At 48.6% G+C, this 25,240-nt stretch overlaps 1 protein-coding gene across 3 annotated transcripts in view; it reads left to right on the forward strand.

Annotated features, from left to right (window-relative positions):
• The first annotated feature begins 4,119 nt into the window (after positions 1-4,119).
• Eva1c (eva-1 homolog C) overlaps positions 4,120-25,240 on the forward strand; it is a 75,619-nt gene continuing 54,498 nt past the window's right edge. Inside the window, exon 1 of one of the 3 annotated variants that reach the window (XM_050164804.1) lies at positions 4,120-5,383. In XM_050164804.1, coding sequence (XP_050020761.1) covers positions 5,242-5,383 — 142 coding nt within the window. In that variant the 5' untranslated portion in view covers positions 4,120-5,241. The remainder of the gene's footprint in view (positions 5,384-25,240) is intronic. The other 2 variants (XM_050164805.1, XM_050164803.1) reach the window with 2 other exon arrangements.

The raw sequence follows: 25,240 nt of genomic DNA on the forward strand, positions 1-25,240 counted from the left end.
GTACAAACAAACAAATTTAATTTTTCTGCAAGTTAAAAATCTTTTCTCTAAAGATGTACTTTATTTATTATTTTTATTATTTTATTTTTGGTTTTTCAAGACAGGGTTTCTCTGTAGCTTTGGAGCCTCTCCTGGAACTAGCTCTTGTAGACCAGGCTGGCCTTGAACTCATAAAGATCCGCCTGCCTCTGCCTCCCACATGCTGGGATAAAAGGCATGAGCCACCACTGCCCGGACCAGAGATTAATTTTTATAGAATATGTTTAATTTTATTTTACTGGGAAGGGGAATTGGGAGAAGTGAGAGGGTACAGGGAATGAATATAACCAAAGAAGTGATATACTTGAAAGAAAGTGTCTTCATGAAACCCAGTGTATGGAAAATGATTATATGCCAATAAATACTTTAAAATGTTTTAACTTTGGGATGACTTTAATTTTTCAGGAGGTTCTGTGCTTTTACTCATTTCTCCTGAGCATGGCGTCTTCTCAAAGTCTAAACTTCGTAGCCCCTAGACCTTCAGGTGTTATCATTTTATTCCTGTGTGTGCATGGTGTGTGTGTGTGTGTGTGTGTGTGTGTGTTCAGTGCCCTGCAGTTTTATGACATGTGTAGGCTCAGGTGGCCATGCCCACTTCTGAAGCAGTGTCNAATCCCAGCACTCGGGAGGCAGAGGCAGGCGGATCTCTGTGAGTTCGAGACCAGCCTGGTCTACAAGAGCTAGTTCCAGGACAGGCTCCAAAACCACAGAGAAACCCTGTCTCAAAAAAAAAAAAAACCCAAAAAAAAATTCTCTGTATGTGTTTGTTCCTGTGTGTGGATACAGGTGCTCACAGCGCCCTGGAGAGGATGCTCGATGCCTTGGTGTCGGAGGGCTAGGTGATTGTAAGCTACTGGGCATGGGTGCTGTGAACCAAAGTCTGGCCCTCTGCAAGAGCAGGACAAGCTGATGGCTGCTAAGCCATGTCTCCAGGCTCCTGAGAAACTCTTTTGAAATAACAGAAAAGGCTAAGGGGCAATGCGAAGGAAGGTGGGGAAGTCATCTCCTGTCTCCTCCTTCCTATACCTCAGCTGCCAGTTCCCACCGCATAGCCTCCATTCTTGCAAAATCTTTGAGGCTGGGGAGATAGTTCAGTGTCTCAGGTAAGTGTGAAGATCTGAGTTTCATCCCAGAAGTGGGGGATGAAGACAGGCGGATCCCTGGGACTCACTGGGCAGCCAGGCTAGCTGAGTCATAGGCTCCAGGCTAATTGAGACCCCCCCCCCTCTAAATAAAAAGGTGGATGGTACCTGAGGAGCAGAGGGTTGACCTCTGGCCTCCACATGCGTGCACACATGTGTGCCCATGCAAACACAACCTCCTCCAATACATACAATCTTTCCAGTTTCTCTATTGCCCTCTTTCCCTCTGACCTCTGGGCTTTCTTCACGCCCGTCCCTCTAGAGCCGCTGTTACTGTATGACCCTAAAAACAGCTCCACTGAGAGATACTTCGCGACTATTAACTCACTTGTCTGAAATGTATAATCCAATGGCTTAGGGCCTATTGCATTATTAAGCTTTTAAAGCTATGATGCACTTATATAATAAAAATTTTTCATTTTAACTGCTTTCAGTTGTACAACTCAGTGCCTGTAATTATGCTGTTACCACAAATTCCAGAACTTAAAAAAAAATCACCCCAAACAAGTTCAAGTACTCATTAAGCAATAACTCCTGACCCACCTCCCTCCAGCTCCCGCTCCAGTCTACATCCTGCCCTGTGACCCGGCTGACTAAAGGCCTCCGGGAAGCCGACTCATGCCCCATCTGTCTGGTTAGTTTCTTCTAGCACGTGTCTTCAGGGTCCACCCGTGTTGCAGCACGTACCAGAGCATCTCCCCTGTTTATTGCCAAATAATACTCTGCATCTTGTCGATGGGCCCATGGATCGCATCCACCTTCCAGCTGCTTCAAATAATGAATACTGGCACTCAGGTATCTATTTCAGTCACTAATTTTGATTCTCCGGGGTTCATATTCCACGAATAATTTAGGACATGCTATCACTATGAACTTAAGTTGACTCAAACTTGCAATCCTCCTGCCTCAGCCTCCCAAGTGCTGGGACTGCAGGCATGCACCATTACATCCAGCTGGACCAATTGCTGATGCCTCCAGTCTACTTGTACCCAGATGCCACAGGATTCTTTTCCACCCTGCGGTGTTGGGGGGATCCAACCCAGGGACTTGAACAGTCTAAGCAAAATGCCACTGAGCGAACCCCTCGGCCTTATCCATAGGAATATTTCTACCAACATATGCCAGCTCACACCACCTCTCTGCTCACAAACCCTTTGCCAGTTTGACATGAAGTAGCCCCTTAAGGTCTGAGATGATGACTCTGTCCATAAAGTGTCTGAGTTTGAACCCCAGAACCCACATGTTACATGGCAAGGTAGGTAGCTTGGAGTCCTAGCAGGGTGACAAAGAGAAGTAGATCCTGGCGCTCGCTGGCCAGCTAGCCTCACCTTTTGGGGGACTTCCAGGCCAATGAGAGACCCTGTCTCAAGAAGAAAAACAAGTGGTGGTACCGGAGAAATGGCCCCCAAGGTTGTCCTCTGGCATCCTCGTGAATTCACACAGGTGTACCCCACATATATACCTATTAAACAAGTGCTTAGCCAGACCTTTATAACCTGAGCTGGGGCTTGGCAGAGTCTCCAAGGTACCATACCCCCTTCTTCTCTGCCCTAGATGGCCTAGACTTTCCATCCTTCTCCAGAGTCATGCTCCGTTCAGCTTTTATCCTTCGGGCCCCCTCTTTTCCTTTTTTATTTGATATTTTTGTTATTATTTATTTATGTGTGCATGTGTATGTATGCATATGAGTGAGGCAGACAGACAGACGTTGGAGTCCCTGGAGCTGGAATTACAGGCAGTTGTGAGCTGCCAGATGCAGTTGCTGAAACTTGAACCCAGGTCCTCTGCAAGAACACTATGTGCTTTTAACCACGGAGCCATCTCCTTCTTCTAAAATGTTCTCCCACCTCCAAATCCCTAGGGCTTGCTAGCTCCTAGGTAGTAGGCAGCTCTTCCTATCATTTTCATCTATCTAGTCATAAAAAATTTCCCTGGTGTCCACACTCCCTGCACCCCGGTCCTCCTAGCGCTCTCTTGGGCTCTTTCAGCCCCTTGTCTTTTGTGACTGTTCACTTGGCATGAATGGTCCAATGTCTTGTCTTCCCTGCTGTAGTGATGACTCCTATGGACTGGACACCTGTCGCATGTCTCAAGCAGTTTCACACACATCTCCTGTACTTATCACCAGCTGACAATACGGAAGCGTGGGAACATGGGTCCTTCCTGTGCCAGCATCTTCATGCCCTACCAAAGAACCTGACACACACTGATAGCCAATCTATACCTAGATGAGAGGGAGGGACCCAGAGTTTGAGCACTCTTTGCCCAGTGGTCCCTGTGAGCTGTGCAACCTTACCTACTCTCCCAGCCTCAGTCAGCTTCCCCAACATAAGATGTCCACGTTTGTGGGAGCCCACGGAAGCAAATCCGTTCCACCTTGACTAAAGGTCAGAGAGTTGAGATCTATTCTCGCTCCTTCAAAAGGTGTGTGTGTGTGTGTGTGTGTGTGTGTGTGTGTGTGTGTGTGTGTGTGACATGTGTGAGGGTGCCTGTGGAGGCCAGACTAGGGCTTGGTGTCACCTGCTAGCACTGGGGGCTGGGATCTGAACTTCTGTCCTCTGGAAGAGCAGCACGCTCTGAACCTCTGAGCCGTCTCTCCAGCTCAATGCTGTGCTTTTGTTTTAGCGGTCAGCCTTGCAAGCACCTCCCTCTATACAAACACCGATATTTAGCATTTTCTTTCCATTCTCAGGATCTCAATTTGGCTCACTTAGCACCTGAAGGGTGTGCGGATGTCATCCTCCTTGGATCCTAGTGGTCCACCTCTGAGACCGTGCCACAGGGAGGCAGAGCGTCCTCGTGCTCTGCTGGCCTGGCCTTACTCTCTGAGCTCTGCTCTGGGAGTCGGGCGGAGCTGTAAGCCTGGCCCCGCCCTTGGGCCTCGTTATCTACGTTTCCGCGTTTCAGGCGCTAGGCGAACTTGGCAAGCCCTCCCGGCGGTGGTTGGGGAACACTTTGTGCCCAGCGTCCGCCCGCTGGGCCCTCCTCCTTCCCGCCGGCGCCGCAGGGCCTGGGAGCCTACGCTGTCCCTGGGTTTGGGGTCTTTGGAACCCGAGGACCTTGCACCTGGACAGCAGCTCTGAACTCGCACGCGTTGCTCCGTGTCGTCACCGATCTCTTGATCCACGAGTGTCCAAATGTGGACATCGCGCTTAGTCAAAAGGGTCATATAGATGCCGTGGCCCATTTTAAAACAAAGCTCAATTATAAGCGCGCAGCAGCTGTTTATTCCAGCCCAGTCTCAGATCCCCGAGGGTTGCTGTCAAGTAGCACCCGCAGGAAGCTCCATTATGGGTACGGAACCGAGTGACCGGTTTGAGACCTTCAGCTCGTTCAGGTCCAAACTGCAAGAGCCGAAGCAGATCGCGGGGTGACGGGTAGTGGGTGGAGGAACGAGTCTCCCACTCGGTGTAATGGGACGTACTGCGTGCTTGGTGGCTGTACTTCAAGCGCTGAAGGTGGCGGGGATAGTAATGTCTCTATCTCCGGGACCCCCATCTTCCCACGGTCCCCGATCCCGCCTGACCAGGGCTGCACGCGATGCGCTGGCTCTAAAGTGCGTCACAGACCGCACCGGCCGTGCTGCTCCACCGGCCTGGGTGAGGTTGGCGCCGGGCCAGCACAGGCTGGGCCAGCAGCGCCTGGGCCATCACCCCGCCTAGAGACCCGGGCGTGGAAAGCGCTCAAGTTGCGCAGCACCGGGATTGCAGCCGGGGACACTCTCTGCTAGGGGCTAGGCGCCCCGATTGGTCTCGGCAACTCTCCGGGGCACGAGGTGACACCCCCTCGGTTCCTTAGGCGCACGGAGCTCAAGAGATTTCTTCAGGATAAACTACGCGGCGGCCTCCCTGGGCTCCTTGCCCCGCCCCGGGTCTCCGCCCCCTCCCTTTGGCTAGGGATCCTGGACTAGGAGGCGACCGCTTAAGAAGCTCGAGCAGCCTGGACCGGGAGGCGGCTGGGGGCCGCGGAGCCGCTGGCCATCGACTCTCACCGCCATGTGACACGGTCCTCCGGCCTGCTATCCCAGTGCCAGCGCTCGCTCCCTGCCGCGCTGCGCATCATGCGCCCTCCGCCCGCGCCCCAACCCGCGCAGAATCCCGGCCTCCGCAGGCAGGTAGAGCCTCCCGGGCAGCTCCTGCGTCTCTTCTACTGCACGGTCCTGGTGTGTTCCAAAGAGACCTCCGCGCTCACCGATTTCTCTGGTAAGAGCTCTCTTGCTTGCCACGAGCCCGCGTTCCCCTCGCTGTTGCCCAGGTGAGAGGTAGGCTGGGAGTTGCCTCTGCAGGGGGCACGACCTGGTTGGATTAAAGTTGAAGTGTACTCCCTAAGCAGTTTTCTTGCCTGGTGGGAGCCCTTGGTGTGGTGTTTAGGTTGATGGGAGTAGGGGAACCATCTCTTCCTAACGATGGACCTGTAAGATCTTTAAAGTTTTTCGCGGTGCTCTTGACCTCTGTTAGTTTCCTGGACACCTGCGGTTCAGCCCTGACCTTCATGTGTTCACTAGAGGGTCCCTAAATTGAGCCCGGCACCACGCCCAGCGCTTGGAAGATAACCGTGTTCTGGACGAACAGTTGTGCTTGGCTGGCCACCCACATGATAAGGGTACGTCCCAGCCAGACTCCGGGGTACCCATGTAAGGAGACTAGCTCAGAACACGCTGAACCCAAAGTCCAAGCCGGTCCCTAGGGAGGGAGCCTGGGAAGATTGGAGATCTGGTGGAGATGCCTTGAGAGACTCATAGAAGCTGACAGCAGAGAATACTCAGAGGCATGAGTGTACAACAAATGGTGCCAGCACTCCCCACGCGCCCACCACACACACAGACACACACACAGACACACACAGACACACACACACACAGACACACACGAGAGAGAGAGAGAGAGAGAGAGACTTCATCCTACCAAGGCAAAGATCAATGCTTTTCTTTAGCGAATTCACCTACCCCCAACCTCAGCAAAAGATTTTAGCGAGGTGTGAGGTGGCAGGTGGCAGGTGTGGCTATGGCGTTTAAAGGTGACAAATGTCTTTCCTTGTAACAGCCTGAGTCTCCATTTGCTCCGTAGATTTTTCCATCACGCCCGGGATGCAGCTCTGTGCCCTTTGCTTCCCTTTCTCTTGGGACTTTCTGCCCAGCTCAGACTGGGGAATCCAACAAGCCCCTCCCTGCAGGGTTTTGTTCTGTTCTGTTTTTCGGTATAATTGTGATAGAGTCACCCCTCCGTGCTGCTGCGTGACAGACTACCAAGCAAAGAATCTGGAAGAGCAGACTTGAGTTGGCTTTCTGGTTTGCTTACAGAGAATGTCATTCATTGTTAACTGAGAGCCCGTAGGTCAGAGGTTCTTTGCCTAGAATATTTAATATCAAGGCAGTGTTCCTGCCCGGCCAAGGAAGCCAAGATATGCCTGTTTGGTGAGCAAACCGAGGCTCTTAAAAACAAGCCACAGAGAATCAAAACTCTGGTAATGGGCTGGGGAAAGTCATCGGGTTTTTTTTTTTTTAAGCACTATTGACTTTTTTCTTTAATAGAACTTTCTTGGCTTCCATAAAGATTCTGTATTTGCTGATTTAAGCTGTGGCGAGCAGCTCTGAGCTTTTAGCCACTGTCTTGCCCCAGTTACTGTAAGGAAAGAATTAAAAGCTGAATAACTCCCCCCCCCCCCCCCCGTCCTCGGTGACATCATTACAACTGAACAAATATTGCTTTAGGCAAATTGCGACAAAACTCCTCCTCCTCCCCACCACCAGATTATAGACTTTTAGAATTTGTTTCTTGAGGGAAGCAGTTGCAATACTAACAGTGTGTATGTTATCACACAAGTCTGGAAATGAACTGTGCCCCGCAATAACATTCTGCGGATCTGGGCTATAGACAGGGAGCAACCACCCGAGAGAAGCAAGTGCTTGTTTGACGGTTTTTAAGTAATGAGGTTGATGAATGCCTTTTCCTGCTGTTTTCCACGAGATCCAGGGTTTCCAAGAGTCAACAGCAGGTGGTGGCATTGCCAGGTCGTCTCACCTTTCCTCCTTGCTGTCTAGAAACACATGGTCCTGTCCTCCCAAACCATAGCACTCACAGGTTTAAACACAAGTTCTGGATAATGTGGGATGGGAAAACATCCAAAGGGTGAGAGAGAGAGAGAGAGAGAGAGAGAGAGAGAGAGAGAGAGAGAGAGAGAGAGAGCGCCAAAGCTGGCTCGTTTTGTTTTAAATTGAAGCAAATCTCCCAACCAGGCGATAGAGAAGGAATCCTAGCTCCCAATGGACAGTGTGGGGATCCAGTCGAGAGTGCTGGTCTCACCGATTGATTTCCTGTGGCCTCAAAGGGCCCTGCTTGCTCTCCTGGGGAGAGGCAGGCCTGTTCCCTTTTATGAGTTTGGCAAGTGTGTAGAAGGGGAACAGAAATAGTGGACTCTCCCCTGCGGAGCTCTCCCACAATAGCCAGGGGCGAGGGAGCACGTGTGACAATACAGCCACTTGTTTTCTACAGAAGGGAACATCAAAAAGGTGGAGGAGAGAGGGGGGGGGTCAGGACCCCCTGGCCTCGTGGAGAAAACCAGAGAAAGTGTCCATGTGAAAGAAAGTCCCATAAGGCTATGGGCCCCGGTCGGAGGGCCCCTGTCAGTCATACAGTGCGGAACATCCCTGCTGTTTGAGAACATTACTTAATGTCTACCTCCCCTTCGCAGCTTTCCCAGGCTGTCGCTGGAGGCTATCAGCTGGTGTCATTTTTCCTGGGTCACTGATTTCCCCCCCTCTGGAGATTCTAGCACCAGATCTCTTAATGATCCAAACGCTGCATGGTGGCCTTTCCTCCTCTCTGTGCTTGGGACTTGGGCTAATCATCCCCAACCCTGCTGGGCCCAGGCTCCCTGGCACCCTCTGAAGATTTTGGGCTTCCAGGCTGTGGTGGTCACTGGAAAAACTACCATTCCTTCATTAAAAATGTATCCCAGAAGCCGGGCGGTGGTGGCACACGCCTTTAATCCCAGTACTCGGGAGGCAGAGGCAGACGGATCTCTGTGAGTTCGAGGCCAGCCTGGTCTACAAGGGCTAGTTCCAGGACAGGAACCAAAAGCTATGGAGAAACCCTGTCTCGAAAACCAAAAAAAAAAAAATGTATCCCAGAACAAGCTGGCTCAGGGAGTAAAGGCACTTGCTTCCAAGCCTGGCGACCTGAATTTGACGTCTGGACCCTCACGGTTGAAGGAGAAGACACACCTTTAATCCCACAGGCAAAGGTAGGCAGATCTCTGAGTTTGAGGCCAGCCTGCTCTACAGAGTGAGTCTACAGAGAAACCCTGTCTTAAAAACAAGAAACAAAGGAAAATCACTGACTACTCTTCCAGAGGACTCAGGCTCAGTTTCCAGCACCTATATGTCGTTACTCTGCTTCCAGGGCACCCAGAGCACACTCTCCTAGTCTCCTCAAGAGTCAGACATGCACATGGTACATGTGTATGTACAAGCTGGGAAACACATATACACGTAACATTTAAAAATCTTTTTAAAGAAACAATTTGAGAGGCTTGGTCTCTAAGATTAACATTTGATCTGTCCTTGGTTTATAGGCAACTGCCTTATCATCCCTCTGTGTCTGTCTGTGTCTTCTCTTCTAAGGCCATCAATCAGACTGAGTCAGGGCTCACATGAATGGCTCTATCTTAATTCAATCACCCATTTAACAATATGCCTTCAAGTATACTCCCATTCTGATGTGAATCTTGGTGACTCACAAACGTCTGTCACACAGGCCATCCGCAACCCAACACACAGACCTGACTGGACGCTCCATGTTCTACAGGCCAGAATTTCAGGATGTGATACAGTGGGCATTGGGGGCCAAGTCCTGGGAAGGGGACAGGACACGCATAATTCTTCATTTTCAGGAAGCTAACTTTTCCTATTTTACACCCGGACAAACAACGTGTAACCCTAGAAGTATATAGAATGATCTGGGGAGCTAAATGCATGGTGTTCAGCTGTATTCCAGAGCTTCTGTTGAGATGACCTGCAGACATCCAGGCACTGGGGTCTTCTAAGGTTTCCCAGGCAATCCCAAGGTGCAGTCAGTTGAGAGGCACTGTGCTGATGCTCTGAGGACAGAGCCACCTACCCTGTTCATATTTCGGACCACACAGAGCATGGCTGACTGGGGTCCTCTTCCCCGTCTGCCCAAGGTGCACCACCGGGGGACCCAGCCTACTACTCATCAACCGTCATCACCTCCCAACACCTCCGTGCGCACACGCGTATGTACACACACCCATGTCTGCATTCTGTTATGCCTCAGTTATAGTGTCCTTTCATCTGGGAGTCATTGTCACTTGAAAAAAAAAATGTTATAGCGTGAAAAGCCAGCTCATGCCAGAAGGAAAACAAACTGAATGTCTGACGTTGTCTGACTCTTGTGGAAGAAGGGAGGAAGGACAAGAGCTTCAAACTGCTTGTCTGTTTCCGTGGAAAGCGGCTGAAAAATGTCTCGCTGGCCCCTTCTGTGGTAAAGAGATGCCTCAGCTCACGAGCGCCATTATTGATGGCCATGGTCTCCCAGGTGCTGTATTGGAAAGGGCAGCCTAGCAGCAGAGCCCCAGGGAAGAGACAGCAAGATGGAATGGAATTAATTGAGCTCAGTGTTATTTGATTCCAGCTCGGTAGCAACCCCTGGGTGAGTATTAGTCTCCTTTACAGACAAGAACTTGGCCTTGAATAGGGCAACTAATCTGCCCCAAACGCCCCAGCTGGGAGAACAAGAGCTACCTCCAACACTGAACTGGGGCTAGCCTAGGGGATTGGCCTTTGATGGTGTCAAGGAACAGGACAACAAAAATGTGTCTACAATTTGCCTAGCCTTCCTAGATAGTTCCTGGGGTGACCACTGCTGTCTCAGGTGTCTACCAAGGAGACACAGCTTCTTGTCATGGTAGCTGGGAAGAGGCTGCAGTTATGGGAGATACACACGATTGTTCTGGTCATCTCTCGGTATCTTCTGAGGGGTGATTAAAGACCCCCAGGGACATCAAATGCTCCTTTCTACGAGGACATTTTGTCTAAGTATAAACAACGCAGCTCCTGTCGGGGGATTTCAGACATTGCTTACCATACCTATCATAGCCAAAGTTCCATGCAAGTAGTTGTTTATATTGTTAGGAGAATGGTCACAAGGAAAAAGAATCTATACCCATGCAAACAGGCGTAAGTGTGTGGTGTGTGTGTGTGTGTGTGTGTGTGTGTGTGTGTGTGGTTTTGAGAAAGAGTCTCATGAAGCTCAACTTGCCTCAGACTCTCTATGTAGCTAGCCGAGGATGCCATTGATCTCCTTATGTTCCTATCTTTGCCTCCAGAGTGCCAAGATTACAAGCATACGCCACCAGAATTAGCTTCAGGTGTGCACGCGTGTAACTGAAGGCCAGGCATGGTGGTGCACGCCTTTGGTCCTAGCTCTCAGTCAGGAGCAGAGGCAGGCAGACTTTGAGTTTGAGGTCAGCTGGTATACATAGTGAGTAGAGCCAGAATTCCACTACAAACAAACAAATTTTTGATCTGCGGTATGTTGAATCCTTCAGTATTTCCCATGCATATGGAGGCAGGTCATATTTGCGGCTTCATCTTGAAAAAGAAAAGACATTTTTGCTTATAATTGAAATTTACATTGACAGTTGAACAGCGTATAATTTATAGGTAAATATACACATAGTAGAGGTATGTTCTCAGACTGTTTTTTTAAATATTTTTATTTATTTATTATGTATACAATATTCTTTCTGCGTGTATGCCTGCAGGCCAGAAGAGGACACACCAGACCTCATTACAGATGGTTGTGAGCTACCATGTGGTGGCTGGGAATTGAACTCAGGGCCTTTGGAAGAGCAGGCAATGCTCTTACCCTCTGAGCCATCTCTCCAGCCCCTCTCAGACTGTTTTGATTGATGGGTCATGATTTAAAATGTGGAGGTCACTGGTCTTTCCTCCCACCCTCTCAGCTTAGTACTGTAGCCCCTCAAAGAGGCACCAGCTGAAGGCTAACAAGACATCCGCCCCCTGACCCATAGCCCATCCCTGAATGCTTGCTTTGCCTGATTCTTCCCAGCTCTCCAGATTGAGCCCAGGACTCGTCTGGTTTCACAACTCCATACACTTATCATTTGGGCTAAGAAATGACTCAAGAAAGTAGGGCAAAGGTTCTTTGAACTTTTATGAGAGGCTTTTACTGTTTGAATGCAGCCGTTGTGTCTGTGTCTTTTGGTAAGGAAGTTGTTTGCTTAGGAGCATAAATCGTGGGGTTGCTAAGATTGTTAAGATTGTAGCACTACAAGGAGATGCCCAGATGGAAGAGACTGGCCCAGCTTTCCTCCCCTCAGAAGGGGGAGCCAGTTACCGACCCCCAGGTGTGGTCATCTCCAGTCAGAAGTCTGGCCTAGCACACACATGGGTCTAGCACACACAGGCAGTGGCCTCCTCGCTTGGTTTCCCTCAGAACAAGTGAGCAGCACTGAGTTAAGATCACCCTTGGTTTATCAGACGAGAAGCAAATCAGAACCCTCTACTTTAGATGCTGTTCCATGAGTTTCATGCTCACACGCATTCTCTCCTCATGGCTTTCGCTTTACTATGATGTCATGTAAGACTGAGGGGTTTAGAGTAATTCCACCTTTGTAATGGCCATTGCTTATTTCACCAGAGCCTACTCTTTCCCAAGACTTACATGTGTTTCCTATTCCATGTCCTACCCAGAAAAAATAAATACGTAGATGTAAATGGGAAACCACGCTTTTGTTTCCCAGCTGTCCAGGTCCGAATAATCACACAGAAACTACATTAATTACAGCACTGTTTGACCAATGACTTAGGCATATTCCTAGCTAACTCTTACATCTTAAATTAACTCATTTCTATTATTAATCTATGTATCACCACGAGGCTGTGGCTTACTGGTAATGTTCTGGCGTCTTTCTCCTTTGGTGGCTATATGACGTCTCCTTGACTCCATCTATTTTCTCTCTCCATCTCTGTTAGGATTTCCTACCTGGCTTTACTCTGCTAAGCCACTGGCCAAAACAGCTTTATTCATCAACCAATAAAGGACATCCCACATCACATAGGTGCTCCCTATGTGGAAATATCAGCAGCACAGGTCACTCAGGTTTCATATGGAGATACAATAGACAAACACACACATAGACACTCACAGACACACACACACACACTTTAATTAAAAAAGATTCAGATAGATGAATTCTGCTGATTATGAATATACAGTTGAAAACATTAAACAAGCAATACTCGGCAGCAACAACAGAGTTCTTAAGAAATGAAAGAGGTATTAAAGAAGAAATTGAGCCAGGCAGTGGTGGTACACGCCTTTAATCCCAGCACTTGGGAGGCAGAGGCAGGGGGCCATCTTGGTCTACAAGAACTAGTTCCAGGACAGGCTCCAAAGCTACAGAGAAACCCTGTCTTGAAAAAACTAAAACTAAAAAAAAAAAAAAGTTGTAGTGATATTTCATTTTAGCTCAGTCAGTAGAGCATGAAACTCTTAATCTCAGGGTCATGGGTTCAAGCCCCATGTTGGGTGCCAAATAAAGCACAATTAATAAAAACTCAGAGAGAAAAATTGGTGTTCAACCTGAAGGTCAGAAAAACAAAACAGCCAGTCACTGACTCTTACTTCTACCTCAGTCTGAAATGGCTATTCTCTCTTCAGGAATCCTCAGAATGAGGCTGTGCCTGAGAGCTGTTTCCTCCTGTTTTATAATCCTCTCTAGGGCTGGGATTAGAGGCATGTACCACTGGGATTAAAAGCAGACACCACTTGGTTTCTATGGCAAACTAGTGTGGCTACTGGGATTAAAGATATGTTGTTGCAACCTGGTCTGTAAGGCTGGCCAGTGTGGCTGTCTTACTCCCTGAACTGCAGGCAAGCTCTATTTATTAAAATATAAATGAAATATCACTACAGGAAATGAAAGAGGGAATCCCCCAAATGAGAAAAGAGCAAAGTCTACTGGGAAAAATATGCCCAATTGAAAAAAAGCTAAATGAACTCCTGACATGAAGAACACATTGACTGAAATGAACATCTTTGTAGACAGGTCAAGGAATAGATTAGACAGAGCCAAAGACAGAAACAGTGACATGGAAATACCAGAGAAATTATTCAGGATGAAGCAGAAAGGATAAATGCTTAGAAAAATTCTGTGGAAAATGGTAAGGAAATCTATAGGCATACAGGATGCAAGGGAAAGTTCACACCCACACACACACACACACACACACACACACACACACACTGGTCAATTCTTCAGAGAGAGAGAAAATGAGAAAGAGGCAACACACATCAGAGTCACAAAATGAGTTTGTAGGAATTGCTGAGAGATTCTGCTTTTAAGCAACTCAAGTCAGGTAATTCACAGATACATCAAATCTGTAAAACGCTCAAGACAACCAAACCAAAGGAAAAATATTATCTATAAGGTCTCTCCAGCAACAGCACCAGGAGATAAAACCTCATGCTTCTAGGGAAAAGAAAATATAAACAACCCTCAGCCTGGAGCTATAGATGGTCAAACTATTGACTAAGATGAGTCTGAAGTGAAGACTCTTTTCCCAGTAATAAATCTTCACCGAAAGAATGGATTTGGGGCGTCTTTGTGCAAGACCCTAAGCCTAGGATGCCTGAAAAAGAACCAGTGATGAGCACAGAGTCCAGACAACTCCGAACTTGCTCTCTCACTTCCCTTGCTTTGTCTTCACACTGGAGTGGTGTCTCAGTCACTGTCCTAGTGCTGAGAGGAGACTCCATAGCCAAGGCAACTTACAGATGGAAGCATTTAACTGGGGGCTGGCTTACAGTTTCAGAGGGTTAGTCTGTTATCATCATGGTGGGGAGCATGGTGGCATGCGGGCACGGCATGGTGCTGGAGAAGGAGCTGAGAGCTTTACGGGGGAGGGGGGAAGAGACTGGCATGGGCCCACCCACCCCACAGTGACATGCCTCCCTGACATGCCTCCCTCAGTAAGGCCATACTTCCTAGTCCTTCTCTAGTAGTTCATCAACTGGGGGCTAACCATACAAATATGTGAGTCTATGGGGGTCATTTTCATTCAAACCGCAGGCAGCATCCCTTCTCCCCTCCTCCTCCTCCTCCTCCTTCTCCTTCAACAAAGTCTCACTAAATAGATCTATAGGCCTGGAACCCGTTGTGCACACTAACCATGGCCTCACAGAAATCTGTCTGCCTCGGTCTCTCAAGTACGGGAATAAAATTGTGTGCTACCATGCTGACTTGCATTATCTCTCTCTTAAGAGAGATGTCCTTTGGGTATCTCTTCTCCTCCTGCTGTCAAACCCAGGACTTCAAGCACGCCAGGCATCTCCAGTCCAGACAGCTTATCTTGTTCTTTTGTCTGAATTCCTGTGGCCCTTTCTTGACCAACCTGAGCTCCTCCACTGACTACCAGCCTGAACCATCCCCTCCCCCAGACAAGCCTCGGTCCCAAGGGCATTGTGGGAGAGGAAAAGGAACATCCTAAAGTCTCTCAGGCATCAGATGCCAGGCCGGATCCATGGCCAGTAGGGTGAGCTGCTCTTGTCCTGTCCTTGGTTTCAATGGATTCATGGGCATAAGAATCACCGGAGAGGCGTTTGAAGGCTAGATAATAGAATTGCCAGGTCATAGACTCTAAAATAATAATCAAAGCAGAGAGCCAGAACCGAGTGTTTCATATTGTTCCCACACACCTGGCAGACAACTGTGTGCAGGTCTTACATTTTCATGTGTGTCTGACTCACACTTTCCCAACACCTGTACCCTTAGAGGACTCAGGCCCCAACATTGAACTTTCTCTGCTTTAACAAGTTAGAAGTTGAAGTGGTGCTTGGGGCTAGTAGTTTCACCTGGACAGCCAAGTTTCCAAACACAGAATAATGTAAGTCCAGGCAACCAGGCAACCTTGAAATTCACCACTGGGGCTGCTGAATCCGAACCGTGTTTACGAATGGTCTGATTTCATGCGTGCCTTGGATGTCCTGTGAATACAAATAGCCTCATTTGGGGTCAGAGGAGCAGGAGGAAGAAATCTAAGAAAGATCTCCAAAACAAATCTTGAATTCGGATGAGTATAATGGAGTGTAATCTCGTTTCGAGTCTGTCAGCATTCCTTTGATGATTACAAATGAGTCCCTTCTCCCCGGCAATGTGGGGAATAATCTGGATAAAATAACCCTTTTTGTCTGCAAAGGCCCGTGCGAAGCTTACTCCTGACAGCTGTCTGAGTAGTGTTTCAGAGTCTAAGGGGCGCTCACTATGCCCCCGAGCCACCTCCTTTCTTTCTCTTTACTTAGAAAACTTTTCATGTTTGGCCACTTCTAAAATTCTCAGGTTTGAAATCATAAATCGTGATACTGTCCTAAGGAACAAGAGACCTGTCACTGAGTCCCCTCCCTCCCCCTCCCTTGCCTGCTGGACAGAAGACAGGTGGAAATGGGTATGAATGATCTTATCTAGAAAGCCAATTTGTGCAGTCACTGAAGGATAGACTTTAAGAATGCAGACAAGGTGACAGCCCCTTCTCATTAGAAAAAAAAAAATGAAAAAAAATGCAAGTTCAGGCTTCATTTGGTCTCTTTGGTTGTGAAACACCAGGGACTGTCATTGGTAATTCTGCTTTCCATTTTGTGAGCCTCAGATGACTAAATACTTATCCCAAAGCATATGATCAAAATGACCCGGGGGTGGGTCAGCCTGGAGGCAGAAGCTCCTCCCCAGCCTTGGAAGGGGGAGCTGCTGCGGCCAGTTCCCTGGATCTTGTGGTTCCTCTGATCTGTCTTACCTCTTTCACTTCCAGGGTCAAGTTCAGGGTCCCCTGTTCTGATTTCCCCTTTCCTTGAGTTGCCTGGCTCTTTGAGGTGGTTTAAATAAGAAATGTCTCCCATAGGCTCATTTATTTGAGCACCTGATCCTAGTGAGTTTTCCTAAACCTTTGGGAGGTTTAGGAAATGTGGCCTTGCTAGGGGAAGTCTGTCCCTGCAGGTGGATTTGAGAGTTTGTGATCTTGCCTCACTCCAAGGTCTTGCTCTGCTTCTTGTGTGTGGTTGAAGATGTGAGCCCTCAACTTCCTGTTCCTGCTGGCAAGCCTGCCCGAAGCTGCCACGCCTCCCTGCTGTAATGGACTCATATCATCCGGAACCATAAGCCAGAAGAAACTGTTTCTTCCATAAGTTGTGCTTGGTCATAGTATTTTACCACAGCAATAGAGAAGTAACCAATACACCCCTTAAAAGTATAAACCAATCCCGTGTGGCTGAAGGACTCCCCTGGCCCAATGCCTGCCTGCCTACCTAGGGGAAGTGTGGCTCTCTTGAAGGGTTAATGAAAAGCAGAATGATTTTGCATCTAGATAATGTTGGGCAATGTCTGGAGGCTACTTTACAGTTTTGAGGGGTGCTAGCGGAACTGGGGCTGATCACGTGACGATGCCGCTAAGCATGTTCCAGTGCACAAGGCAACTGTGTGGGGAGGGTCCACCAGTCCCTGGCTGAGGCGGAGGAACCTGGAGTAGCCCAGCAGAGCCCTCCCTGTCTCATTCCCACCCTGCTGGAACTTGAAAAAATTAAAGCGCTTAATTTTTTCACATTATTTACTTATTTCTGTGTGTGAACACGCATGTGAACATATGTATGTGCTACACAGGGGGAGGTCAGAGGACAGTGCATGGGAACTGGGATCGTCCTACCATATGGGTCCTGGGGATTGAACTCAAGGCATCAGACTTGGCTGCAGGTGCCTTTGCCTGCTAAGGATTTTGTCAGTGCTTAAAACACTCGAACCAGGAGTTTCCAAGACGCTGACAGCTCACGTTCTGAAGCCCGTGCCTTCTCAGTTCCTCCAGACTGGGAGGGATGAAAGCCCCTCTGTTAAGGTGCTTCTCCACTCTGCCCCGTGGTTTGTACTCGGCTCTTCCCACCCGCTTCCTTTCCTCTAAGGGACTGGCTGTGTCTTTGGGCCCCCTTCCCTCCTCATTTCAAGCTCAGCCATTTGCTGCCAGCAGGAGCCAGTTACAAGGCTGCACCGGGAAGACGGCCAGGCTTGAAGTCTCTGCTTGCTGGAAGCCTGAGCAAGGATGCGTTTGCCACACACCTCAGTTACCTAGAAATCGCAGTCAACAATGACATACAGGGCTCGGGTTGATAAGAGTCTCAGAAGGGAAGGAGGACAGGAAGTCCTGTACACCGAGTGAAGATCTGCTTTCCCCTGGAATCCCCGTGGGCTTCCTTTCCCCTTCCCTGCAGCCATCCCCATCTCTCTGTCCACCACCCCACCAGCCTCTGCACACCCACACGCGGACAGCCACCAGCGTGCACACACAAACATATTGCTTTTAGGCAGCTGTGTCTTCCCTGTGCTGCACGTCATGCACTTCCTAGGACACATGTGGAGCTATGTGACAGTGTGGGCCACCCTGAGGAGAGGTGAGCCCACCGCTACCTCCCCCCGCCCCGGAGGCTGCAAGGTTTCAGGGTGGTTCCCACTTCCATGCCATGCATGCTCCTGTCACCTCTTTTATAGACAAGTCACAACGCTACGCAAAGTATTTCCTTCTCTCAGACTCAGAAAATCTGCTATTGTTTCCAAGAGAGCGAGTGGGGGTACTGGCAGGAACGGGTAGGCAGTATTTGAACAGCTTCGTGACTCAGTCCATCTGAATTTCGAAGCGTTTTAAGAGCTTTGTCCAAAAAGGGAATAAAAAAAAAGGTCTATTGTATGGTTCTTGGCACTGGAGAAAATAGCGAGCCTGTCAGAACCCTGTTTCAGATTTGATTTTCAAGTGGGTGATGTAAGAAGGCTGGCCAACAGTGAGGGCTTTGCTCATTTTCTCATTCCTGCTCATTCAGGGGCCCTGGAACTTAGGTTTTCAGATCCAACACATGTTGACATTGAAGCGTCTTTTCTTGTTACTCCCTCTTAGTAAAAACACATCCTGTCCTAGGCAAAGATTGGGTTGCCTTTTAGATGAGCGTGGTTCACTGAAGAAAAAGAAAAACACACTTGAGTACTATTCGTACGTGTTTCGTGTATTATACACAGTGTAGCTCCTTCTCAGCAGCCTCCCTCAGACCCCCAACTCTGGGGCACTCACGTTCCTTCTGTAATGTGCCACCGGCTTAGCCATGTAACCTGGGTGCATCCTCCCGTGTGCACATACGTCCTCCCACTTATTTCTAGATTACACGACAATATGGAACACTATGCAAATAGTTGACATAATTATCTGGGGGCTAATGGCAAGAAAATTGGTCTTAATATTCAGTACAGACACTGCTTTCCCCCAAGTGTTTTCAATGCACGGTTGGTTGAGCCCATGGGTGTGGGATCCATGGTTACAGAGGCCAGCTGTACACATTTTCAGAGCTGAGTCCTGTACACTGTTTCCCCCTCAATGCCATTTGAGAAGGGAGGCCCAGAGACTTTCCTGAGCTGCCCTGACACCCTGTAAACTCAATGCTTACTCCTGGGTTTGGCTGTCCTAAAAATGAGGGAAGAAACCTGGGTGCTAATCTTAACTCTTCTTTCCCTTTCTTCCCTGACATGAGTACATGAGGCCTCCCTCCATTCTGTCTTTCCATGCTGTTAACTGTTCCATACAAAGTACAGAACATCACACTCAACCTCTGGGTCCTTCTGAGCCGTGAAGAACTGGTGACATTTTGGCTGGGGAATCTTGTCACAGTGTGACCAACAATCTGTCCTCGTGATGGGGCAACTGTCCTCTCATTCGAGTTCTCTGTCTAGTACCACACATCCCTAGCAAAACAACTTGGATGTCCTTCTTTCTGGCTTCCAGAAAGTTTCTTACAGTCCTGAAGAATGTTTTTGTTTTGTTTCTATAATAGGAAATGTAACATGGTGCAATATGGAGAACCCATGATATAACATGATGTGGGATGTCTTTCTGTATATGTGTTGCTTTTGTTGGTTGATGGATAAAGCTGTTTCGGCCAATGGCTTAGCAGAGTAAAGCCAGGAAGGAAATCTGAACAGGGATATGTAGAGAGAGTTGGTAGAGTCAGGGAGATGTCATGTAGCTGCCAAAGGAGACAGGTGCCAGAACCTTACCAGTCGGCCACACCCTCGTGGTGACACACAGATTACTAGAAATGGGCTAATTTAAAATATAAGAGCTAACTAGCAATATGCCTAAGCTATTGGCTGAAACAGCATTATTCATCAACCAATAAAAGCAACACATATACAGAAGGACATTCCATATCAATAACAAGGATTGCTCTGGACTGATTCTCATATAAAGCAAGACCATAGGCAAGATGAGTTTCTGGAAACAGACATATACTCAACCCTCCTGGCCCAGGTCCTTTGCTGCAAGACAGACCTGAACAAAATAAATATCCAAGTTCATTATTGCCGTGTGAGCAGATAAAGATGAGCCAGAAACCTGTATCTCTAGAAGATGTTCAGTGATGCTTTATGAGCCACCCCGCAGCCTTCCCCGGAACCTTGTGGGACTTTCTGGAATGTGACTTATTACTGCCAAAGAACCTGATGAAAACAAGCCCAGTCTGTACCTACGTATTCTCTTTCTACGCGAAGGTAAATTATTAGGTAGGGCTTAGGCAGACCGATGTCCTAATTGAGAGCTTTGCTTTAAAGCATGTTAAGTGTTTGTGAGACTGGGGTGAAATTGCAGTGCAGAAGGTAGGTTGCACATTAGAATAATTGTCATGATTATTATTATTCAGGCAGTGGTGAGGAATGAGCACTGTCTGACACTATCTGCACTTCAGCGGACTGTGGGCAAGAGTGAATTTGCCATAGTTAGAGAGGGGAACCACAGGGGAATTCCACAGCACAGTCATCAGCAGCTAAATCCTTTATTAAAGCTGGACCTTAATCAAGCTATCACCAAGGAAGTCACACATTAGAATGGAGCTGACCAACAGAGAACACTGCAACCTGCATATGGAAAATTAAATGCTATAACAGCCACTTTAGGGAACGCAAAAGAAGGAGGTGAAGTAAACATCCATAGTGAATGTCATTACATAAGATATCATCATTTCAACATGAATCGTGCACCTGTTCATGTAGCAATGCCTCTTCATGGGGCTCATAAGTAGAGGTCAGAGGGTAACCTCAGTGGTAGTCCTTCCTGCCCTCAAGGGTCTCTCTAGCTGTTTGTGGCTCTGTACACCAGGCTAGTTGGCCCAAGAGCTTCCAGGAATTCTTGTATCTGTACTATAAGACTGCTCACTACAGGACTGCGGGGTTACTCTGTACTATAGGAGCGCTCAACACAAGACTGTAGGTACCCTATACTATAGGAGAGCTCACTACAGGACCCTGGGGTTACCCAATACTATAGGACTGCTCACCAGAGGACGCCAGGGTCACCCTATACTATAGGAGCACTCACCACAGGACTGCGGGGTACCCTATACTATAGGAGCACTCACCACAGGACTGCGGGGTACCCTACACTATTGGAGCACTCACCACAGGACTGCGGGGTACCCTATACTATAGGACCGCTCACCATATGACCGATTCCAGGCATGTGCTACCACTCTGGCTTTTTACATGACTTCTGGGGATCCAAACTGAAGTCTTCACACTTTTCCAGCATTGAGCCATCTCCCTGGCCCCAGTTCTCACATCTCTTTAGTCTTATTTTAAGCAAGAATAGTCCTATCTTTCAACACCCTGGCATTTGCCACTGTCCGCTAGAGTCCCATTTGCTGGCAGCCATTGAGTCACCTATCACCCTGGAGAGAACAGTGTTTGTTCAGGGTTGGGAACAGGTGTCTTGTAGGTCCAAGAAGCATCAGCCATTTTCCCTCAGATGAACTGATTCTCACTTAGCCTGGAACAGTCTTGATTAGAATAGGCAAACATTAAAGGAGACAAGACATGAAGAAAGTTCCCGAACCTGAGGCTTTGAGGCTGAGGGAGAGGGGATGAAGGAGTCAGCCTTTGATTTTCTGAGGCTCCACTGAGGGCTGTACTGGACCCACAGAGTTCACTGTTTGTTTTGATTAATTCATGTATTACTTAACTTAGTTCTTATGCATGTGTTCATATGTGGTCAACTTTGAGCGCTGCTCCTCAGGAGACGGCCACCTTGTTTTTAGAGACAATTTCTTTCACTGGGACCAGTTTGGTTTTAGGATGTCTTGTCGCAGAGCTGTCTGCCTCTGCCTCCCCAGTGATGGATGGAACTGTACCCCAGGCCACCTGCCTGGCGTCTCCCCCAAAGTTTTTTGTTTGTTTGTTTTTGTTTTTTCGAGACAGGGTTTCTCTGTGGTTTTGGAGCCTGTCCTGGAACTAGCTCTTGTAGACCAGGCTGGTCTCGAACTCTCTCCCAAAGTTTTATGTGGGTTTAGGAGAACAAACTTAGGTCTTCAGGCTTGAGTGGCAAACCCTTCATTATCAGCCAGCCCCTCACTGCTCTCTTTAAATGTCTTCATTAGAACACAGCAGCTCCCTCATTCCAAGCTCTGGTTTACCTCACAGCCCCACCCACCTTACCCTCTGGGAATGGTGGCCTCCAGTTTAGCCCAGGGAAGATTTCTTTTAAGGTGATGTCCAACTAGGCACGACTGGTAAATTGGCTTGTTACCACCTATTGCTCAGCCCCAGGGTAAATACAAGTTCATGGTTTCCCAGAGCCCTTGAACTTGTCAACAGGCAATGAAGAAGATCACCCACACCATTTAAACTGACTTTGATTAGTAACTGATCACACTTGGCTTTCGTCTCTGTGAAGCCATGTGTTGGCACAGGCTGGCGGGGGTGTTGTTCAGTTCCTCACACTTGGCATCTAAGGTCTCCTGCTGGCCCCTGAGAGGCAGTGGAGGACAGGCCGTGAGAAATTTCCTTCTCTACTGTGTTGCTGTGGTTGTCTTTAGTGGCTTATCGGAATGCGTTGTTCTGCTTTCCTTGTTCCCTCCTCTTACTTCGCCTGTTTACTTTCACCTGGGTCTCAAGTGCTGCTGGGAAAACACTGGTTGTTGTGGAGATTGTGACCACAACACAGACTCAGGCTCCTAGCCTCGGGCTCTCCCACATACCTATGAAGAAAGCAACTGAGCAATGGGGGTAACAACAACAAAGATGAACCTCTCCACAGAGCTGAGGCTGGCAGGGTGGCTGTTAGGCATTGAATTGTGTCTCTACAGAGAGCCCTGGGCTCCTAAGCTCAGGACAGCAGAATGTGGCCTTATTTGGAAAGGGATCCTTGGCAAAGGTACCAAGTAAGCATGAGGTCATTGGGGTGGCCCTTCCTCCTTGACTGATGCCCTCATACAAGGGAGACTTGGACATAGACACACGTGCACATGGGGAAGACGCCGTGGGAAGTTTGGAATTATATTACTGAGGAACCAAGGACCTTCCAGAAGGTGGAACCCCAGAACATCCACACCAACCCTTCCCCAGAGCCTTCAAAAGAAGCGAGGCCCCCAAAACACGATCTTGGACTTCTGGTTTTTAGAAGTGAGAGAGAATTGGTTCCTGATGTTCTAAGTCACCCTATTTCTGGTACCTATTTACAGCAGCTGAGGGATTTAATACTGCAGAGGTCTGACCACTTCACACTGCTCATTTGATCTCCATGGCCCGCTAAGATACATGTTGACTTTATTTGATACTGACATCTGTGGTGGGAAGCTTGACCAATTTGTTTGAGGTCACATGAGTTAATAAAGCCACATTCTGGTCAGCTTGGTGGTGTCTCTTTCCTGCCTCCGCTGTCCTCTTATTCCTTCACATTCCTCCTGTCACCCCTGCCCCGACGCTTCCTTCTTTATTGTCCTGTCTCTTACATGTTTGCCTTCATAAGGTCCCCACCCGTGTCCCCGCAGTCACTATTGCCCATAGCTCAGCCGTCACTAACATGCTGGTGACCTGTGAGCCCCTACTTCATCATCTGTCTCAGAGCTTGTAATCTTGGACCCTGAGGAACATCCTGCAGGCTCAGCCTAGGCAGGAAAGAATCGCAGAGCTTGGTCCTTGGGTACAGGTTTTCCCAGTGAATGATAACACCAGCTTAAACCAGCAGTCATTCTGCCCGAAGCCTTTACAAGTCCCCTCCTGATTCTAGGGCTAAACTGCCATCTTTACACTCAGAATCAGCTGTGTGATTTGTAGGACACAATGCAAAATTAAAACATAAACTCCACATTCCTAAACCAGAGAAAATATACTATCTTTATTTTGTCTTTTATAAACATTTTTATAATTTACACACAACACACACACACACACACACACACACGGTTTCACTATGTAGACCAGGCAGGCCTTGAGCCTACAGGAATCCACCCTCCTCTTCCTGGAGCTTACCAAGTAGGCTAGGCTGGCCAGGCAGAGAGCTCCAGAGATGCACCTGTCTCTGGCCCCCCAGTGCTGGGAATACAGTGCACACTGCCATGCCTAGTTTCTTTATGTGAACTCTGGGGCTCACACTCAAGCACTCATGTTTGTGCAACAATCACTTTGCCCACCAGGCTGTCTCTCCAGTCTTCCAGGAAGTTCTTCTTCTGCTTGATTGACTTGTGCATGGCTTCTACTTCGCCTTCCCTCTCTCTTCCTCTGCTGAACATCGGAGGTAACTCTGAGCGAGCCATTGAAACAACCATTGTAAGGGCAGTGAGAGGTGATTGGTGATTCCTATTCAGAAATCCTGCTTCTGGGTCTAAGTGAGAAGCCTTTGCAGCCTGGGAGGAGGCTGGATCAGAAGCCAGAACTCATCCGAAGCTTCGTCTAAAGGAGGCGTCTTGAACCCAAGTCTCTGTCAGTCGCACCGTTCTTGTTTTGCTGCTATGAAGGCAGTGTTGCCTTGTTGACATCACTTGGGAGGTGTGCAACAGAAAGTTCAAAGCTTCCACCTCTCTTCCTCTATCCAGAAAACCCCTGGGAAGAGTTCAGCAAGTGGGCAAGCTTACAGATGCCAAATCCACAAACGTGGTGTTCACTTGGATATACATTAGCAAAAAGGTATGCCGTGTATGCAGAAGGTGCCCAGGAACCAAGGCTGGAAAACAATCCCCAGATGGTGGTGGGCAGAGCAGACATAGCAAGGGCAGAGGTGTTGGTCACTCGGCTGTCACAAAACGAGGCAACAGGTGTAGAACAGTACACCTAGGTGAGGGCGGGCAGGGGAGCTGGGCTCCCAGCGAGACGAAGGAAGTGCAGGGTTCCAGGGCCACTCCCTACCCGAGGAGGGGGTGAAGGCAAGCTCTGCTGTGTGTGCCAGGGAATCAATTAAGGGTGAATACCGAGCTCGAGGCCAGCCCGGCCTAATTACTGTGCAGGCGCCCGTATTTCTTTTCATTTGCTGACTACCAATCCAGCCTCCCCGTGTCTATGAAACACAAGGGCGGGGGGAGCGGGGGAATGCGGTAGGTTACCCGGGTTCTTAGATGAAACCAAAGAACCGAAGGCTGGATGGTCTACCCAAATCCTCCACTGAGCCCAGCTGGTGGCTGTGCCAGACGCAGCCAGCCATCCAAGTTGTCCTGAGGTCCCATCGTTCGGATGACACTGCTCAGATCAGATTCAAGCCTTAGGAACCCCAGGACGGTGGTTTTGTGATCTGTTTAGGAACATGACATGTCTGGTCAGGAGCACCACTGCCCCACCTCCCGCATCCTTTTACTTTTATCTTCCAAACAGCTCTTCGAGGTTATTAAGGCTACGGTCTAAACGTCATCGCCCACAAAGTGCAAAAAGAAAAAAAAAAAACGCTTTCATTTATGTGAGAAGTGAGATTACTATATAATTTTCCAATTAACCGAATGAAGCACAAAACGCATGCCCTTAAGTCTTATTTTCTGCCTTGATCATCTTGCCCGTCCTGAGGGTGGGCAGAAGGGAGAAGAGGCCTCAGGACTGAGAGCTGTTTAGGGGGTGGAGGGGATACTGCACCTTCCTGCCCCCACGTCTAGGTATTAGACCCTGCGGGCCTTGCTGATTGGTCCGTGACCCTCAGCATAGTTTCTGAGAGCCTTTTGTTGAACACGGGGAGAGCAAGGCAGATTTGG

The sequence above is a fragment of the Alexandromys fortis genome, unplaced genomic scaffold (genome assembly GCF_014885135.2).
Source record: "Alexandromys fortis isolate MF-2015 unplaced genomic scaffold, M_Fortis_MF-2015_v1.1 scaffold_162, whole genome shotgun sequence".
NCBI classification, from domain to species: Eukaryota; Metazoa; Chordata; class Mammalia; order Rodentia; family Cricetidae; genus Alexandromys; species Alexandromys fortis.